Source organism: Heloderma suspectum, chromosome 4, assembly GCF_057233095.1.
Source record: "Heloderma suspectum isolate Gila_16-S chromosome 4, 16-S_ref, whole genome shotgun sequence".
Classification (NCBI taxonomy): domain Eukaryota; kingdom Metazoa; phylum Chordata; class Lepidosauria; order Squamata; family Helodermatidae; genus Heloderma; species Heloderma suspectum.
Window position 1 is genome coordinate 215,243,520 of NC_139461.1, and position 15,950 is coordinate 215,259,469.

General features: G+C 41.0%; 2 protein-coding genes across 3 annotated transcripts in view; one reads left to right on the plus strand and one right to left on the minus strand.

Moving 5' to 3' along the window:
- Positions 1-5,833, plus strand: part of ANKRD13C (ankyrin repeat domain 13C) — a 48,972-nt gene extending 43,139 nt beyond the window's left edge. The window contains exon 13 of the mRNA XM_084852235.1: positions 1,229-5,833. Coding sequence (XP_084708361.1) covers positions 1,229-1,359 — 131 coding nt within the window. The 3' untranslated portion in view covers positions 1,360-5,833. The remainder of the gene's footprint in view (positions 1-1,228) is intronic.
- A 7,317-nt stretch (positions 5,834-13,150) lies between these two features.
- Positions 13,151-15,950, minus strand: part of SRSF11 (serine and arginine rich splicing factor 11) — a 33,965-nt gene continuing 31,165 nt past the window's right edge. The window contains exons 10-12 of one of the 2 annotated variants that reach the window (XM_084852237.1): positions 15,504-15,599; positions 14,578-14,716; positions 13,151-14,455 (exon numbers count right to left, since the gene is read on the minus strand). In XM_084852237.1, coding sequence (XP_084708363.1) covers positions 14,267-14,455; positions 14,578-14,716; positions 15,504-15,599 — 424 coding nt within the window. In that variant the 3' untranslated portion in view covers positions 13,151-14,266. Of the gene's footprint in view, positions 14,459-14,577; positions 14,717-15,503; positions 15,600-15,950 lie in introns of both variants that reach the window. The other variant, XM_084852236.1, reaches the window with a different exon arrangement.

The following is a 15,950-nucleotide window of genomic DNA, read 5'->3' on the forward strand; positions in this document are numbered from 1 at the left end:
TGCTGAAAAGCCCCTGTCTCTGTTCCCTGCCAACCTAGTTGACCTTAGTGGCAGGCCTGAGAGCAGGGCTTCCAGAGCTGATCTAAGGGTGTAGATGATCTTTCAAATAACCTGGTTGCATGCTATCTAGCAGCACTTCAAATTGAACTTTTAAATCAGCTCTCCCCAAATTGGTGCCCTATAGACCACTGGCCATGCTGGCTGGGAGTTAGCTGAAAAAATCTGGAGGTACCAGGTTGGGGAAGGCAGCTTCATATGGATGTGTAGCCAGTGCAGCTGATGCAAAATTGGTGTGGTATGATCTGGTGGCTGAAATTTTGCAGCAGCTGAAGTTTCTAGACCAGCCTTTCCCAACCTAGCACCTTCCAGATGTTTTGGACTACAACTCTCATCATCCCCAGCCAACATAGAGAATGGTAAGGGATCATGGAAATTGTAGTGTAAAACATTTGGAGGGCACCAGGTTGTTGAAGCCTGTTCCAGACTGTCTTCAAAGGCAGCTATACGTAGAGAGCATTAGAGTAGTCTAGATATAACCAGTGTGTGTGTGTAACTCAGCCCAGGTCTACTTTCTCCAGATAGTGCTGCAGTTGATGAACAAATCTAAGCTGCTAAAACGCACTCCTGGCCATTGAGGTAACCTTTGCCTCCATAAATAACTGGCTGCAGGAGTATCTCCAAACTGCATACCTGATTATTCAGGAGGAGTGTAACCATATCCAAAACAGGTTGCAGACTTCCATCCAGATCTGTGGTCTTCCCAATGAACAGTACTTCTGTCTCACCTCGATTTGCCCTACTTAATTCCAGAACTGCCTTCAGACACCTATTTAAAGTGTCGTGTGCGTTTCTGGTACTAGCAGTTGGAAATGAGAGGTAGAGCTGTGTGTTGTCTGCATACAAGTGACACCTCATCCCAAATCTCTGCATAACTGCTTCCGGCATTTTAATTTACATGTTACAAAGTATTGGAGACAGGCATGGGGTACCCCAACCTTGAGGTACCCCAGTGGTCAGTGTCCATGGGGTGGAACAGTAGTCTCAAAACCCCACCTTCCAGATGGGACTGTAACATTGTCCCCAAGACCCATTCTGGCAAGGTGGTCCTGAAGGATACCATGAACATGGTAGGACAGGGGGAATCCTTTTCTAAAGATACAAATGCCCCATACTGCAGTGCATTGAGTTATATCTGTTCCAAACAACATTTTTGCTCTGTTCTTCTTAGATATACCTGTGTTTCCAACCATCACGGCCACTGTGACTTTTCAGGAGTTTCGCTATGATGAGTTTGATGAATCAATCTTCACAGTTCCTGATGACTACAAGGAGGACCCCAGCCGCTTTCCTGATCTCTAACTTAACTGGAAAGTTAGCAGTGAATAAAGAATACCAGCATGCCACAGAAAGAGAGAATGCAGATAGCCCACAGACATAGGTCTGAAAGTGGGTGGAACTGGAAGGGATAAAACTTGCTTAAATGTATTCAGAAAGGGAACACAGAGTGAATCTCAATCGGTTGTACCATATAGAGAGCATCCATCTAGTGTCTCAATGACAGCAGGTCTCCTGATGTGTCCCATGCATTTATACATCCAGACCTGCAAGCATGGTAGCCTGGCACCTCAGTGATGACCCCACCCCACATATTTACATAGCAGCTATAAGGACTGTAAATTTTTTTTAAATTTTTACATTTCTTGGTAATAAAAAGCATTCTTGGACCATTACACTAAAAACTAAAATGTCTTACCTGGCTATTAGCCCTTCAAAACATCCACCTTACTCAAGATGCCCTCATAACCTTCCTTTGTTTTCATGAATTGTAAATTCTGTAATATTCATAAACTGAACATCAACTGAGTAAAGGGAATTGATTTTCTGTAGATGAATGAACCAAATGGTAACTATTTAAACAGTTTCATTTACCTTATTGCAATACATTTCAGAACTAGAGCATTCACTCTGCAGGGAATAAGGTACCTCCTTTAGCACCTTAGTGCAATTCATTGTGGTGCTATTCATATTTTTCCCAAACTGTTAGTTTCTCCATTGAAAGTTGTTTACTAATCTTCTCATGAAATCTACAGATGTTATTTTTTTCAGGCCGGTTGGAAATGTCCTTGCTGTGTGTGTTGGAGAGCATGCTTGGAGACCCTTCATTAGCCCCAAGTTGAATAACTGACATTGACCTGGTTCGAACAACCATCGTGGGCTAAACAAGCCACAATGGCTTGTTTAAGCTGCGGTTCATGCCAGGCTCAATGTGCATAATCACCTGTCTGGCAGCGGCTTGTGCTGTCCGAACCCAGCTGGCATGGCTTCTTTGAGGGGGAAACAAGCCTCAAATAACCCATGGGATGTTGTTGGGTTATTTGAGGGTTGTTTCCCCCTCAAAACATGCCACCCAGGTTTGGATGACACGATGAGCCATGGGCCAGGGGGGTGATTATGCAAATTGCACCCTGCACGCACTGTAGAAACAAGCCACCATGGCTTGTTTAGCCTATGATGACTGTGCGAACCTGCCCATTCTTTTGGGTTTACCTGATCCATGAAAGCTGGCCATCAAGCACACTAACCTTGTATTGATGTTCAGCTGCACTTTGGAATATACTGAATATATGCAGTTACATTACAACAACAATCTCAGCGCTTAAGTATTTTTTCCTAAGTGAAAACTTAGGAGAAATGAATAGGGCTTGCAATGAATAAAAGAAAAGAAAAAAGTACAAGAATAATCAGGGTGTTTCCAGCATGGCTAGCTACAGAAAGTGCAGTGGTTGTTTTTTTCAGATGGGTTTTAAAAAATTAGGATCTTCACATGGTTCCAGTGTATGAAACTTGAAGATAACCTAGCCTTTTTGCTTTACTGGAAAGAATGTGTCCAAAACTGTCAGTACTTATGTTCATTTGTATTCAGAGGTTTAGCTTCCAGTGATGTGTAAATGTACAAAAAATGTAAATATTTTCAGAAGTATATTCTTTGTGCAGTCTAGTCAATCTTTTTTTCTGGAAATTGCTCAAGTCACTTTCAGACTTGATGAAAATCACGATGCTGGGTAACACACCCAGTGCTGGCGATAACTTGGAATGTGAAATGGCGTGAGGTGAGTCCCAGCATGCAATAAAATCAGACTCATGAGCCACATAAGCTTTGTCAGGAGAAAGGTACAAGAATAGTCCCAACTGCTGTAGCTTTGTACTATTGCCATGTATAAAGAGGCAACTCCAGAAACCTGGAACTTTATGACCTAATACGGGGGAGAATTGTTGGGCCCAATTCCAGAAATACGGTAAACTTGTTTAAAGTTCCAACCTTAACCAATGTTGACGGTGAAGACTGACAGCCCTGTGTGTGAACAGAGCATTGACTGAGTTCGTGTGTATTGTTGTAGGTGCCATGTTGTGGAAAGTACAGTTTCACTATCCATTCTGAGAGGTGTGGCCTGCTCCCTGTAAATAGATAATGAAATAGATAAATGCAGAAGCATTTTATCAGTTAATTACTCTTTCCTCTGCCAGTTGATTCCTGGAAGAGGCATGGGGTTTGAATGCCTGACACTATGGGTTGTATCCAATTAGCACCTTCCACCAATGGAACTGGAGGGTTGGAGGGACTCTCTCAAGCAGATTTGGGGGTGGGGGAGAGGGAAAGTTCTGTTGTACGAGTGGAAGTCTGCTCACATGATGTTGGATTTTGCCCTTTGTATTCTCAATCCTGTAGGTACCTCATATAACAATACTGAGATGCTTTATAGGAATTTACAATTCTGTTCTTACATGAGTGAATGATGAGCAGTATGGGCTCGATTAGGTGATGGCCACTAAACTGTGGAAATATGCAATTGGTCATCTCCTATATCTAAAATTATTGGGTAAATAATGCCAAAGCTGTCCGTCCTAGATGTCTACAAAACTAAATATTGGCCCAAGAGCTGTCAGACTCGCATCTAGCAAATGGGTTTTCGTTCACAATGGTTAGAAACAATGGGTTGGATCCAGCCTTGGTCATGTTTAGTATAGACCCATTGAAGCCCATAGGAGTTAAGTTTGTAGTGAATGTAATAAATTACATTCATTTCAATAGGTCTACTCTAAGCATGAGTAAGTCTGGATCCAACCTGATGTTGTTTGTCCTCACTGATAAGGTCACAACTCTCGCTTTGTAAAATCTGTCTAGAAAAGAACTTCATTTTAACGTAGACTTGATGGACAAATATGTAAGAGGTGCTGCACCATCTTTGAGGAAAGATGTGAGCCCTCAGAAATTCTAGCCTATTTGCACCCAAAAAAAGCGGGGGGGGAGGGAGCCAACAGCATTGGCTTTGATAGATATTAAAGATACAATTTATATTCTATCTCATCTTATTTTAAAATCTGTAGCTATGTGGAGCGTTTTGTTACAGTTCTAAGAGTTTCAGGAAGAATTGGTGCCCACTGCAACTGATGCATATACACACAGATGACTTGCATGCAAGGAGCTTCTAGTTCATGAATTTGGGAAGTTGATTCACCCATACAAAAATAATGTTTGCATATTGACTCTCTTTGTAATAAATGGGAAAGCCATTCCACTAAAGGGAGCTCTATGCAGGCAGTTATTTTCCCCCACTTTGAGCAAATGACTGATTAGGAAGTCTTAGATCTGAGATTTTGATGCTTGGTTAATAAAAGAATTGGCATGAAGCAAAATGGTTTAGCACTTAGTAGTGCCTATTGTGGCTTCTTTTACGTTGGATATTCACATTCTTTTCTGACGTAGCAAAGTCACAATTAGGCAACTTCCGTCTGGCATTTTTGCATGCCAACATTGTTCTTTGAATGCATCTTCATTGTTTGGAATGACAACCTTCCTATGTCCTGGAAATCTTTGGAATTATTTTCAGGGATTTTGGTTCTTACCACAAGTGCGTTGTGTAGTTGCATTATGAAGAAAAGTTCATGCAAAAATGTGTAAGGTATCACACTAAGTATCACAAGAGGCCAGGTTATAGGATAAAGTACTTCTTCCATGCTTCTAGGTTATAGCTGGAAGTTAACATCTTTGGGAAACAATGAGCATTCTAAAAATTTTGGACAGATGAAGTATATACAAGTTAAACTCACTATTTTCCAAGCGTCTTCTGAAACTTTCTTGAAGCAAGTCCTCTTAAAATCTAGCAAGTGTTTTGATAAGCATGAATATGATATCTTTAAAAAGAATTCCTAGAACTCTTCCTTAACCAAACTCAGTTTTACTTGTCTTCCAAATAATTGCTTTATTTCATGGCAAAGGGAATGATATTGCTTTCCAAGCAGCTGGCATTTCAGTCACCTTATTAAGTTTGAAATTGCAATTCATGGATATCTAGCAACTTGTATCAGATAGTACACCTGTGGATATCAATCTGCGCTGGAAACTCACCTTAAGTTGAAGCATAATATATTCAAAAAGTCCATTTTTAAATATATACTTGTTTTTGATTCATTAAAGATAATTACATTATTTAAACTTTATTAACAAACTTCCTATAATGCTGCAGTTTTTCCTTTGAGTTTATAATTGTGGAAACCTAAATGTCATTTTTTGTATATTTTCATGTGTTTTGTCTAATCTAAACTCACTTTCACTAATAGGTTTTTTTGGTTGCACCACTTAGAATTAAGACCAAAAGATACTGTTTGCTTTTGAGACTGAACATATGAACATTTTCAAATCTATTCTGTACCATGTGTGGACACTTCCTCCATATTAGAGGAAGACTCAGAACTACAGAAAGGGTGTTACAGCGTACCACTTTCACAAGGACATTTTATTTGTCAGTTTTTCAATAAAATCCTCAATTTTCAATTGCATTTGCTCTGTCTCTTAACTTCACGTGGTAAGCTACAGACCTGTTGAAGTATGAAATTATCCTTTTAAAACATAGGAACATAGAAAATTGCCTTCTACTGAGTCAGAACATTGGCCCATCTAGCTCAGTATCATCAACACTGACTGGCAGCAGCTCTCCAGGGTTTCAGACAGGGTTCTTTCCTTGCCCTACCCGGAGAAGCTGGGGATTGAACCTGGAACCCTCTGCATGCAAAGCAGGTGCTCTGTCACACTGAGCTGTGACCCCTCCCCTAGTTGCACAGCATACATGTTTATCCTAATAAGAGATGCTGTGTAAATGCTTGCACCAGGGCAAGCTAATCACATTCTTGTCAGCAGCAGTCCGCTAATACGAAGTGAAATGAACAGAACTGGTGTAATGGATGCTTTAAAAAAACTATAGTGACAGCTACTATGGAGCCCCACAGCATACCTAAAACCTCTGCCCTCACTCTGCTCCCACCCAGGAATTTGTTTTGAGTAACAGAACTGCACACAGCTCAGAGACATGTGAAAGCCTGCAGGAAGAAAACAGAATTTTCCACAAATTTTCCAAAAAAACCTGGGATTTTTTTTTTAAACTGGGGTGTTCCCCCCCCACCACAACCCTTTTTCCGTCCCCCCCCCCAAGTCTTCATATCTCTACTTAGTTCTTCCATACAAAAATCCTCTTACAGCGCAATCCTACGTGGAGAGGTAGCTGCCTCCAACATCAGACATAACCACCTATCCAATGCAGGGCAGGAGTGCGAAAGGGATCCTCTCCTCCATGCTCCAGCCGCCCTCCATTTGCGGCTAGACGGCCAATTTCAGCTGTCTAGCTGCGAGATCTTGGTGGGGAGGCCAGTTCAGAGGTCACTTCCCAGAAACCAACCAATCCTATGGCTGTCTAGCAGCCATAGGATTCACCCTTAATTACCCCAAGCTTTCTTCAGTAGAACTGTATAATTTAGGCTGGGAGGGGAGTCATTTTATTCTATTTTTAAACATTTGGGAGACAGAAATGTCTGTCACTGAGCTAGTGTATCACCCAAGTATCTCCCATTAGATCCAGATCTACACAATTCTATCCCTGGCTTGGAGTGTTGTGTTAGGAAGTGGGAGAATGGTCTACGGTGTGTTATCTTTGCTTTTGATTGCTGCTGCAGAACTGAGTTTTCTGATAAGATACCTACGTTTAGAGTCCTGAACTGCAGCATTTAGGGAGCTTAACACCACAAAAATGTTACGTAGCTGATCCTCTTCTATAAGATTCAGTCTTTGGATGTTGGGAGTTAATACAAGTGCTCTGTACCCTTTCCCCAATGACACCTTCAGTCTGAATGGAGCTAGTCAAAAGACATTAACTTCTGCATGAATTCTGTACTGGTGTCAAGCTCGTGACTATATTACTGTATGTGCATGACATTTTTACAAAGGACATGAAGACGGGTATCTGTACCAAGGGGTTACAATCTTTAAGTCACAGGGAAGAATATGCACTTAATTACACAGAGGCTTATAGTACAGGGTTGTGGCAAAAGTTCACAGAAAAGCTGGCATTTGAGGGATTAGAACAGGGGTTCAGGGAGATAGTTCCACGTATAGGAGCAACAGTGGAGAAAGGGACAGCTTCCTGAAAGCAGGAGGCCTGACAGCTAAGTGGGATGGAGCCAGATGAGGTGAAGTAATGTTTCATAATGGGGCAAGGGCTTGGAGTTTTGAAGGGAAGGATGAGCTTTCATAAGATGCAGGAACATGAAAGAAGCTAGTTTGCACAAGATTGTTCCTCATTAGCTGCATGTACAAATGCATTGCTTTTTGGGGGAAGAGGTGTGTGTACATTAAGTTCCTTTTCCCTTACTACATCCACCCACAAGCATCAGTGAGATTGCTTTCAGACTAAGTATTTTAGGCAGCATTAAATCTTTGGCCTTGAGGAGGTGGGGAATCTTTGTGATTCTCTCTCTTGAAAGCTATAAGCATTGAAGTGTCCTAGGTGATCATTTAAATCCTTATCTTTTAAGACCCTATAAATGGCTTGCATTTGGCACCTCTGTTCTGCATTCTATTAGTAAATACTGTAATTAGACATCAATTACAGAAAAGGACTTTTCCAGACAAGGATGGCAGAATGTTATGAACAATGACTCTAGTAGAACTGTATTTTGAAGTTACTGAGGCTATTTAATACGAGTAAACCTTTCCCCTGCACCTCCTGTCTCATTTGTCTCCTGCTTTCCTTTTCAACTTCTCTTGGCAGAATGCCAAGTAGTAAGAAATTTAAATTCTAAATCTAAACTCTCACATCTAACAAATATATCCACTTGGTAGGAGGACTGGACTAGCAGCCTTAAAGAATTAAAACAGACGCCATAATGAGATTTTAGAGCATAGTACTGGTTTGAAAACCAGAGCAGGCTGGCTGGGAGCACCTTGCATCCAAGTAGTACTACTCCAACCTCACAGCCTGCTTGAAAGAAACCCATGCCACCAATGTGTGGCTACCAGGAGTTGCTTGATCATGGTCACCCTTCTGTAAGGTGCCAGTTGCACAAATTGCTACCCCACTCACACATTGTATGGAGCGGTGTTGGGCGGTAAGTGACTACGATTGGTTTCGGGTGCTTGTATACGGCTACTGTTTGTCTAAACCAGCCTCAGGTCTAGGGGATTAGAGATTGGCTATTACCTAAGGCAAATCCAGTCTGGTTCTAGAGAAAGATATAAAAATTGGTTTACAGGCAACTTTGCTTGGAAAACAGATGCAAGTGTTATTTATATGCAGCATCTACGTGCACGGCCTTTTACAGAGCACAAGAGGATAGGTCCACGCTGGAGCCAAAACCTGATATTTCTGTATGCAGATTTTCAATCACTTGCGTTTCATTTAATCCAGTTCATAAACTCTATGGGAATTAAGTAGTAAGTTAGACACAGGATTGTTGTTGTTGTTGTTCAGTCGTGTCCGACTCTTCGTGACCCCATGGACCATAGCACGCCAGGCCTTCCTGTCCTGCGCTCTCTCCCAGAGCGTGCTCAAGTTCATACTCATTGCATCGGTGATGCTATCTAGCCATCTCATCCTCTGCCGTCCCCTTCTCCTTTTGCCTTCAGTCTTTCCCAGCATCAGGGTCTTTTCCAGAGAGTTTTCTCTTCGCATTAGGTGGCCAAAATATTGGAGCTTCAGCTTCAGTATCTGTCCTTCCAATGAGCACTCAGGGTTGATTTCCTTTAGGATGGACTGATTTGACCTCCTTGCAGTCCAGGGGACTCGTAAGAGTCTTCTCCAGCACCACAGTTCGAAAGCATCGATTCTTCGGCGCTCAGCCTTCCTTATAGTCCAGCTCTCACAGCCATACGTTGCTACTGGGAAAACCATAGCTTTGATTAGACGGACCTCTGTCGGCAAGGTGATGTCTCTGCTTCTTACTATGCTGTCTAGGTTTGCCATAGCTTTCCTCCCAAGCAGCAAGCGTCTTTTAATTTCGTGGCTAGTCACCGTCTGCAGTGATCTTGGAGCCCAAGAAAGTAAAATCTGTCACTGCTTCCATTTCTTCCCCTTCTATATGCCAGGAAGTGATAGCGCCAGATGCCATGATCTTCGTTTTTTTAATGTTGAGTTTCAAACCAGCTTTTGCACTCTCCTCTTTCACCCTCAACAAGAGGCTCTTGAGATCCTCTTCGCTTTCTGCCATTAGGGTGGTATCGTCTGCATATCGGAGGTTGTTGATAATTCTCCCGGCAATCTTAATTCCGACCTGTGATTCATCCAACTCGGCGTTTCTCATGATGTACTCTGCATATAGGTTAAATAAGCAGGGTGACAATATGCAGCCTTGTCGTACTCCTTTCCCAATTTGGAACCACTCAGTTTTTCCATGTCTGGTTCTGACTGTTGCTTCTTGACCCTTGTACAGGTTTCTCAGGAGATAGGTAAGGTGGTCTGGTACTCCCATCACTTTAAGGATTTGTCACAGTTTGTTGTGATCCACACAATCAAAGGCTTTAGCGTAGTCAATGAAGCAGAAATAGACGTTTTTCTGGAATTCTCTTGCTTTCTCCATGAAGCAGCGAATGTTGGCAATTTGATCTCTAGTTCCTCTGCCTCTTCGAAACCCAGCTTGTACTTCCGGTACTTCTCGGTTCGCATACTGCTGAAGCCTAGCTTGTAGGATTTTGAGCATCACCTTGCTGGCATGTGAAATGAGTGCAATTGTGCGGTAGTTTGAACACTCTTTGGCGTTGCCCTTCTTTGGAATTGGAATGTAAACTTACCTTTTCCAGTCTTGCGGCCATTGAGTGTTCCAAATTTGTTGGCATATTGAATGCAGCACTTTAACAGCATCATCTTTTAGGACTTTAAATAGCTCAGCTGGAATACTGTCATCTCCGCTAGCTTTGTTGTTACTAATGCTTCCTAAGGCCCACTTGACTTCACTCTCGAGGATGTCCGGCTCAAGTTCAGTGACTGCACTATCATGGCTATCAGGGACATTCAGATCTTTCCTGTATAGTTCTTCTGTGTATTCTTTCCACCTCTTCTTAATCTCATCTGCATCTGTTAGGTCCCTGCCTTCTTTGTCCTTTATCATGCCCGTCTTTGCACAAAATGTTCCCTTGAGATCTCCGATTTTCTTGAAGAGATCTCTAGTCTTTCCCATTCTGTTGTTTTCCTCGATTTCTTTGCATTGTTCATTTAAGAAGGCCTTCTTGTCCCTCCTTGCTATTCTCTGGAACTCTGCATTCAGTTGGATATATCTTCCCCTTTCTCCCTTGCTTTTTGCTTCCCTTCTTTCGTGAGCTACTTGTAAAGCCTCATCAGACAGCCACTTGGCTTTCTTGCATTTCTTTTTCTTTGGGATGGATTGAGTTGCTGCCTCCTGAACAATGTTACGGACCTCCGTCCATAGTTCCTCAGGCACTCTGTCTATCAGGTCTATTCCCTGAAATCTATTCCTCACCTCCACTGTATATTCATCAGGGATATGATTGAGGTCATACCTGGTTTAGTGGTTTTCCCTACGTTCTTCAATTTAAGCCAAAATTTTGCAAGAAGCAGCTCATGATCTGAGCCACAGTCAGCTCCAGGTCTTGTTTTTACTGACTGTATAGAGCTTCTCCATCTTTGGCTGCAAAGGACATAATCAATCTGATTTCGATACTGACCATCTGGTGATGTCCATGTGTAGAGTCGCCTCCTGGGCTGTTGGAAAAGAGTATTTGCTATGATCAGCGTGTTCTCTTGGCAAAACTCTATTAGCTTTTGTCCTGCTTCATTTTGTACACAAAGGCCATGCCTGCCTGTTATCCCAGTGATTTGACTTCCTACTTTAGCATTCCAATCCCCTATGATGAAGAGGACATCTTTTTTTGGTGTTTGTTCTAGAAGGCGTTGTAGGTCTTCATAGAACCGATCAACCTCAGCTTCTGCGGCATCAGTGGTTGGGGCATAGACTTGAATTACTGTGATGTTGAATGGTTTGCCTTGGATTCGTACTGAGATCATTCTATCATTTTTAAGATTGTACCCCAGTACTGCTTTTCCCACCCTTTTGTTGACTATGAGTGCTACTCCATTTCTTCTAAGGGATTCTTGCCCACAATAGTAGATATGATGGTCACCTGAATTAAATTCGCCCATGCCTGTCCATTTGAGTTCGCCGATTCCCAAGATGTCGATGTTCAATCTTGCCATTTCATGTTTGACCGCCTCCAGCTTACCTTGATTCATTGATCTGACATTCCAGGTTCCTAAACAATATTGTTCTTTACAGCATCGGATTTTCTTTTCACCACCAGACACATCCACAGCTGAGTGTCCTTTCGGCTTTGGCCCAGCCACTTCACTCTTTCTGGCGCTACTTGGAAATTCCCTCTGCTCTTCCCCAGTAGTATATTGGACACCTTCCGACCTGAGGGGCTCATCTTCCGGCGTCATATCTTTTAGCCTTGTGATACGTTCAATGGGGTTTTCTTGGCAAGAATACTGGAGTGGGTTGCCATTTCCTTCTCCAGTGGACCACATTTTGTCAGAACTCTCTGCCATGACCTGTCCATCTTGGGTGGCCCTGCACAGCATAGCTTGTGGCTTCACTGAGTTACACAAACCCCTTCGCCACAACAAGGCAGTGATCCATGAAGGGGAGACACAGGATAGCATTTTTGTATTTAAACTTAAAAAAAAATAGTCCCAAGTGGACCCGATCCAAATTGTAACCAAATTGGCACAGGGAGGGAAATAACATTTCTCCCTGCTCCTCTTTCCCAATGAATCTCTCCCTGCCCCCCCGCCGCTATTTGCCAGAGAGGGCTAGGTACTGTTTGCACTCATATCAGCTTCCCTTTAGAAGGCAGGTGCTCGGAAAACTTTAGGCCCCTTCTGCTCAGTTCTGATCCAGACTTCCTCCACTTTGTTGTTTTTCAAATGAACTATATGCAAAAACAATGATACGTTAAATGAATAATCTAGTTTAGACTTTAGCAGAGTGCCATATAGGATTAATTCCAAAGCAGAGTTCCAATAGATTCAGAGAGACCTCAGCATAAATAGGTTGCTACACTTCCTTAGTAATTTGAGGTTTTGGTGTATTCACATGGAACTGCAAAGATTAACGGAGACTTGCAGCACACAGTGGAATTATCTATGACAGATAGCTTTTGTTTACTTTCTTGTGGGGGTGCATGACTTGTTTACACTTTTCTGGAAAGAAAAGGCTAGGAGACATTCTTTATATACTTCACTATATTGAGAAAATACCTCGCAGTTATTTTAAAAAGTTACATATCCATACATTCTAAAAACATCTGTGGAAAAATGATATTTGCATATGCTACTTCTGTTAAATGTTTCAAATTCAAACAAACCATATAGGTACTAATTCTAGGTATAACTTGTAACATTTTTTCATTGGTTATTGGAACAAAGGTTAGGATCTTCTTTTACAGATTGGCATCATTTAGAATTAAACAGTGCTTGGATATTATGTCACCCTTATCCCACTTTTCTAAAACAAAGAACACTGAGAGCAGTGTATTTTATTCCAGTGATAAGAGCACCTTTAGAATATATTGGGTAGGTCCTCTTTTTGAAGGCTTCCAAAAGAACGTTTGAATTATTTTGTTCTCTCACTCCCAAGAGGGGAAGAAAATGCCTAGAAGTGGTTAAGTATCAGCTTACCACTAATGTCTGCTGTACCTAGATAGATTTAAACCTGTGATTCAAAATGGAAATGTGAAAAGGAAAAAAGTGAGGTAACTTCATACAAGTCAATAGCATAAATAGATACATGTACACTTCAGTACAAATACAAGTGCATATTTAAGGGTTTTATTATCAAAGTCTTGTAAAACAATTTCAGAAACTGTACATCAACATGGCACAGACTGTAGCCTACTTTTGTTTTTATCTGCACAAAAGTATATGCTCCAAAAACTTCCAGAACTAAAAGAACAGTTTGCCCAACTACTTTGCATAATAACATGGAATCACTGTGTGCAAAAGGTTACTACTTCAGTGACTGTAACACAAAATTATTAGTTTATACAACTTGAGATCAAGTACATTATCAAGTAGACTTGTTTTAAAATCATCATGAAGTTCAATTTTTAAAATGCACTACCCCTTTTTGCAGGGTTTTTACACTCACAAACAAAATGAAATAAAATGCAGGCTCTGGAAAACTACACAAGGTTAACTCTCTCTTGTTTTGTGGAATACGGAAGTTTTCATTACTATCTCAAGAAGTCCTAGTTGTCAAAACTCAAGCACACCACCTGAGAAGGATTTAGACTCAAAGTTGACCTTACATTGAGCATCAAAAAAGGCTAGTGCATTTCCACCTTGTCGAAGCCAAACAAATCCACAACAAAAAGATTCAGCCACATGGCTAAAAAGATTACCTATCTCTATCGGAACACTTGTTTCCAGATGAAGCTAATGTTAGTTTCTTTGTCTACACTTAAGACCCTTAGTAGATCCACCGTATTTTGAAGGAGATGAGGATGTTCTTGCCACAGTTAACATGCAGCCAGTGCATTCCCTATTTTGCTCTATTACCGCAAATGAATCAAACTCTAGAAACACTATTGTAGGTGAGCTGGTTTACTAAAAAGATCATACAACACAAACAGTCCATGCCTGCCAAAGATGCATGCAGCTTTTTGCTCAAAAAGGAAAAAAGCAGCACCAAGCTAATAAGAACTGCTGGGCTACTTAATTCAATTTGGCCAATAACGAGAATGGAAACCCAGATATCACTTTCTCTAAAACTTTTGATGTAATTATTTAATATCAGGAGCTTTACAACCAGTTATAGTTACAGCTGTGTACATCTAGCTTAAAAGGTTAAACAAGTACAGCATAAAGGAATCACACAGGAATGACACCAATGCATGTCAGCAACTGTTGGTTTACTACAAAGGCAACATTCAGTCACTCATATCCATATCCTCTTCATGATGATCATCCCCATTGACTTTGGACTCCCTTGTATCTCCACTCCCTTTTTCAGCTGGTGACTCCTTACGTTTTGGAGAAGTAGAATCTGCTGCCTTTTCTTCCTTTTTCTCCTTTTCACTATCATAGCCTTGTTCTTCTTCATCATAATCCCTTGTAACCTGCTTTGCCGAGATAAAACCCAAAGCAAAACACATAAGACACGCTTCAAGGTTTTGAGGATTTAAAATTAAGTAGAGCGCTACACAAACATACACAGAGGAAAAAGATTTTTAAAGCATACTTTGACATCTTTGTCACTCTCTGACTTTCTCTCTCGATCCTTCTCTTTGTCTTTGCTCTTTTTCTTCTTGCTTGTTGACCTTTCTCGTTCTTCCCTGCTTCTTTCTTTGTCTTTATCCTTTTTCTTCTCCTTCTTGTGTCTAAGGTCATAAGAGATTTTTATTTTACAGTTTTATAGTCTGCTTTTCAGGGTAACCTCCCCCCCAAAGCAGATTATAACTTACTTTAAAATACAAAATACATAATCAAATAAAAAGTGTCTAAATCATAAATGGTTAAAGTAACAAATAAGACTGAAATACTGCAATTCTGTGTTTTGGTGTTAAAACCAGCAGTCAAATACAATGTATGCTTATGGACAAGTTGCACATTTTTGTAATACAATTGGTTCACATATGTGAGAAATGCAGGAGAGAGATTTTTATCAGACTAATTGGTTGTTAATGACACTTAAAGCTACAAAAATTTCAATGTAGAATCAAATTATTCATGCCTATTAAAGAATTTTATAAGCTGATTTAGAGAAAACCATCCAAACTATTTCACCCTCCCCTCAACTACATAAAATCACACACACAAACAACTATATCAGATACAAGCAGCAAGAAGGATGCAACAAGCCTTCTCTCTCTCTCAATTTGATCTGCAGTTCTCCAGATACTGGGGTGGTATATGATCACTTTTGACTTAATGTTACAGCAAAGAACATTTAACATAATAACAGTAGAATATGTTAAAATAATTACAACTATCAGCCATTATTTGCTTGAATGGTATCAGCCATGGTAATCTGAGTAAATTCATTCGCAACAAAGTGGTGCAAAATTCCCTACAACAAAACTGCAGCCAGTGAGACTGAAAACCTCTCACTGTGTGCTTCCCAAAAGTACTAGTGCACAGTCTATGGATTGGTTAAAATGTACAAACCTTTTTGGTGAAGGGGACCTAGACAACTTTCGCTTAGGAGACCTGGGCTTTTTGGGTGACCTGGATCCACTCCTGCTTCTTCTGCGTCGTCTTTCTCTGGAGTGATTAGTAATAAAAAATGCCACCCAATCAACATTTCCATCGGTTTTTAACATTCCTATGCATACACCCATTTTCCTCAGCAACTTAAAACAGGAATTTTAAACAATTCTTTGTGAATCCTTTTTAATGCCTGGCGTGTGTTTTTTGAAGGAGGGTAAGGTATGGATTTCAAAAGATAATAAACGAAACCAGCATTCCCCAAGCTGGTGCCCTCCAGATGTTCCAACTACAACTCCCATCAGCCCGTCAGCAGGGTTGTCAGGGTTGTAGTCCAACATTTGGAAGGCACCAGGCTGGGGAAGGTCAATACTAAGTGCAAGATGTGAACAAGTTCTTTCGTCTCTG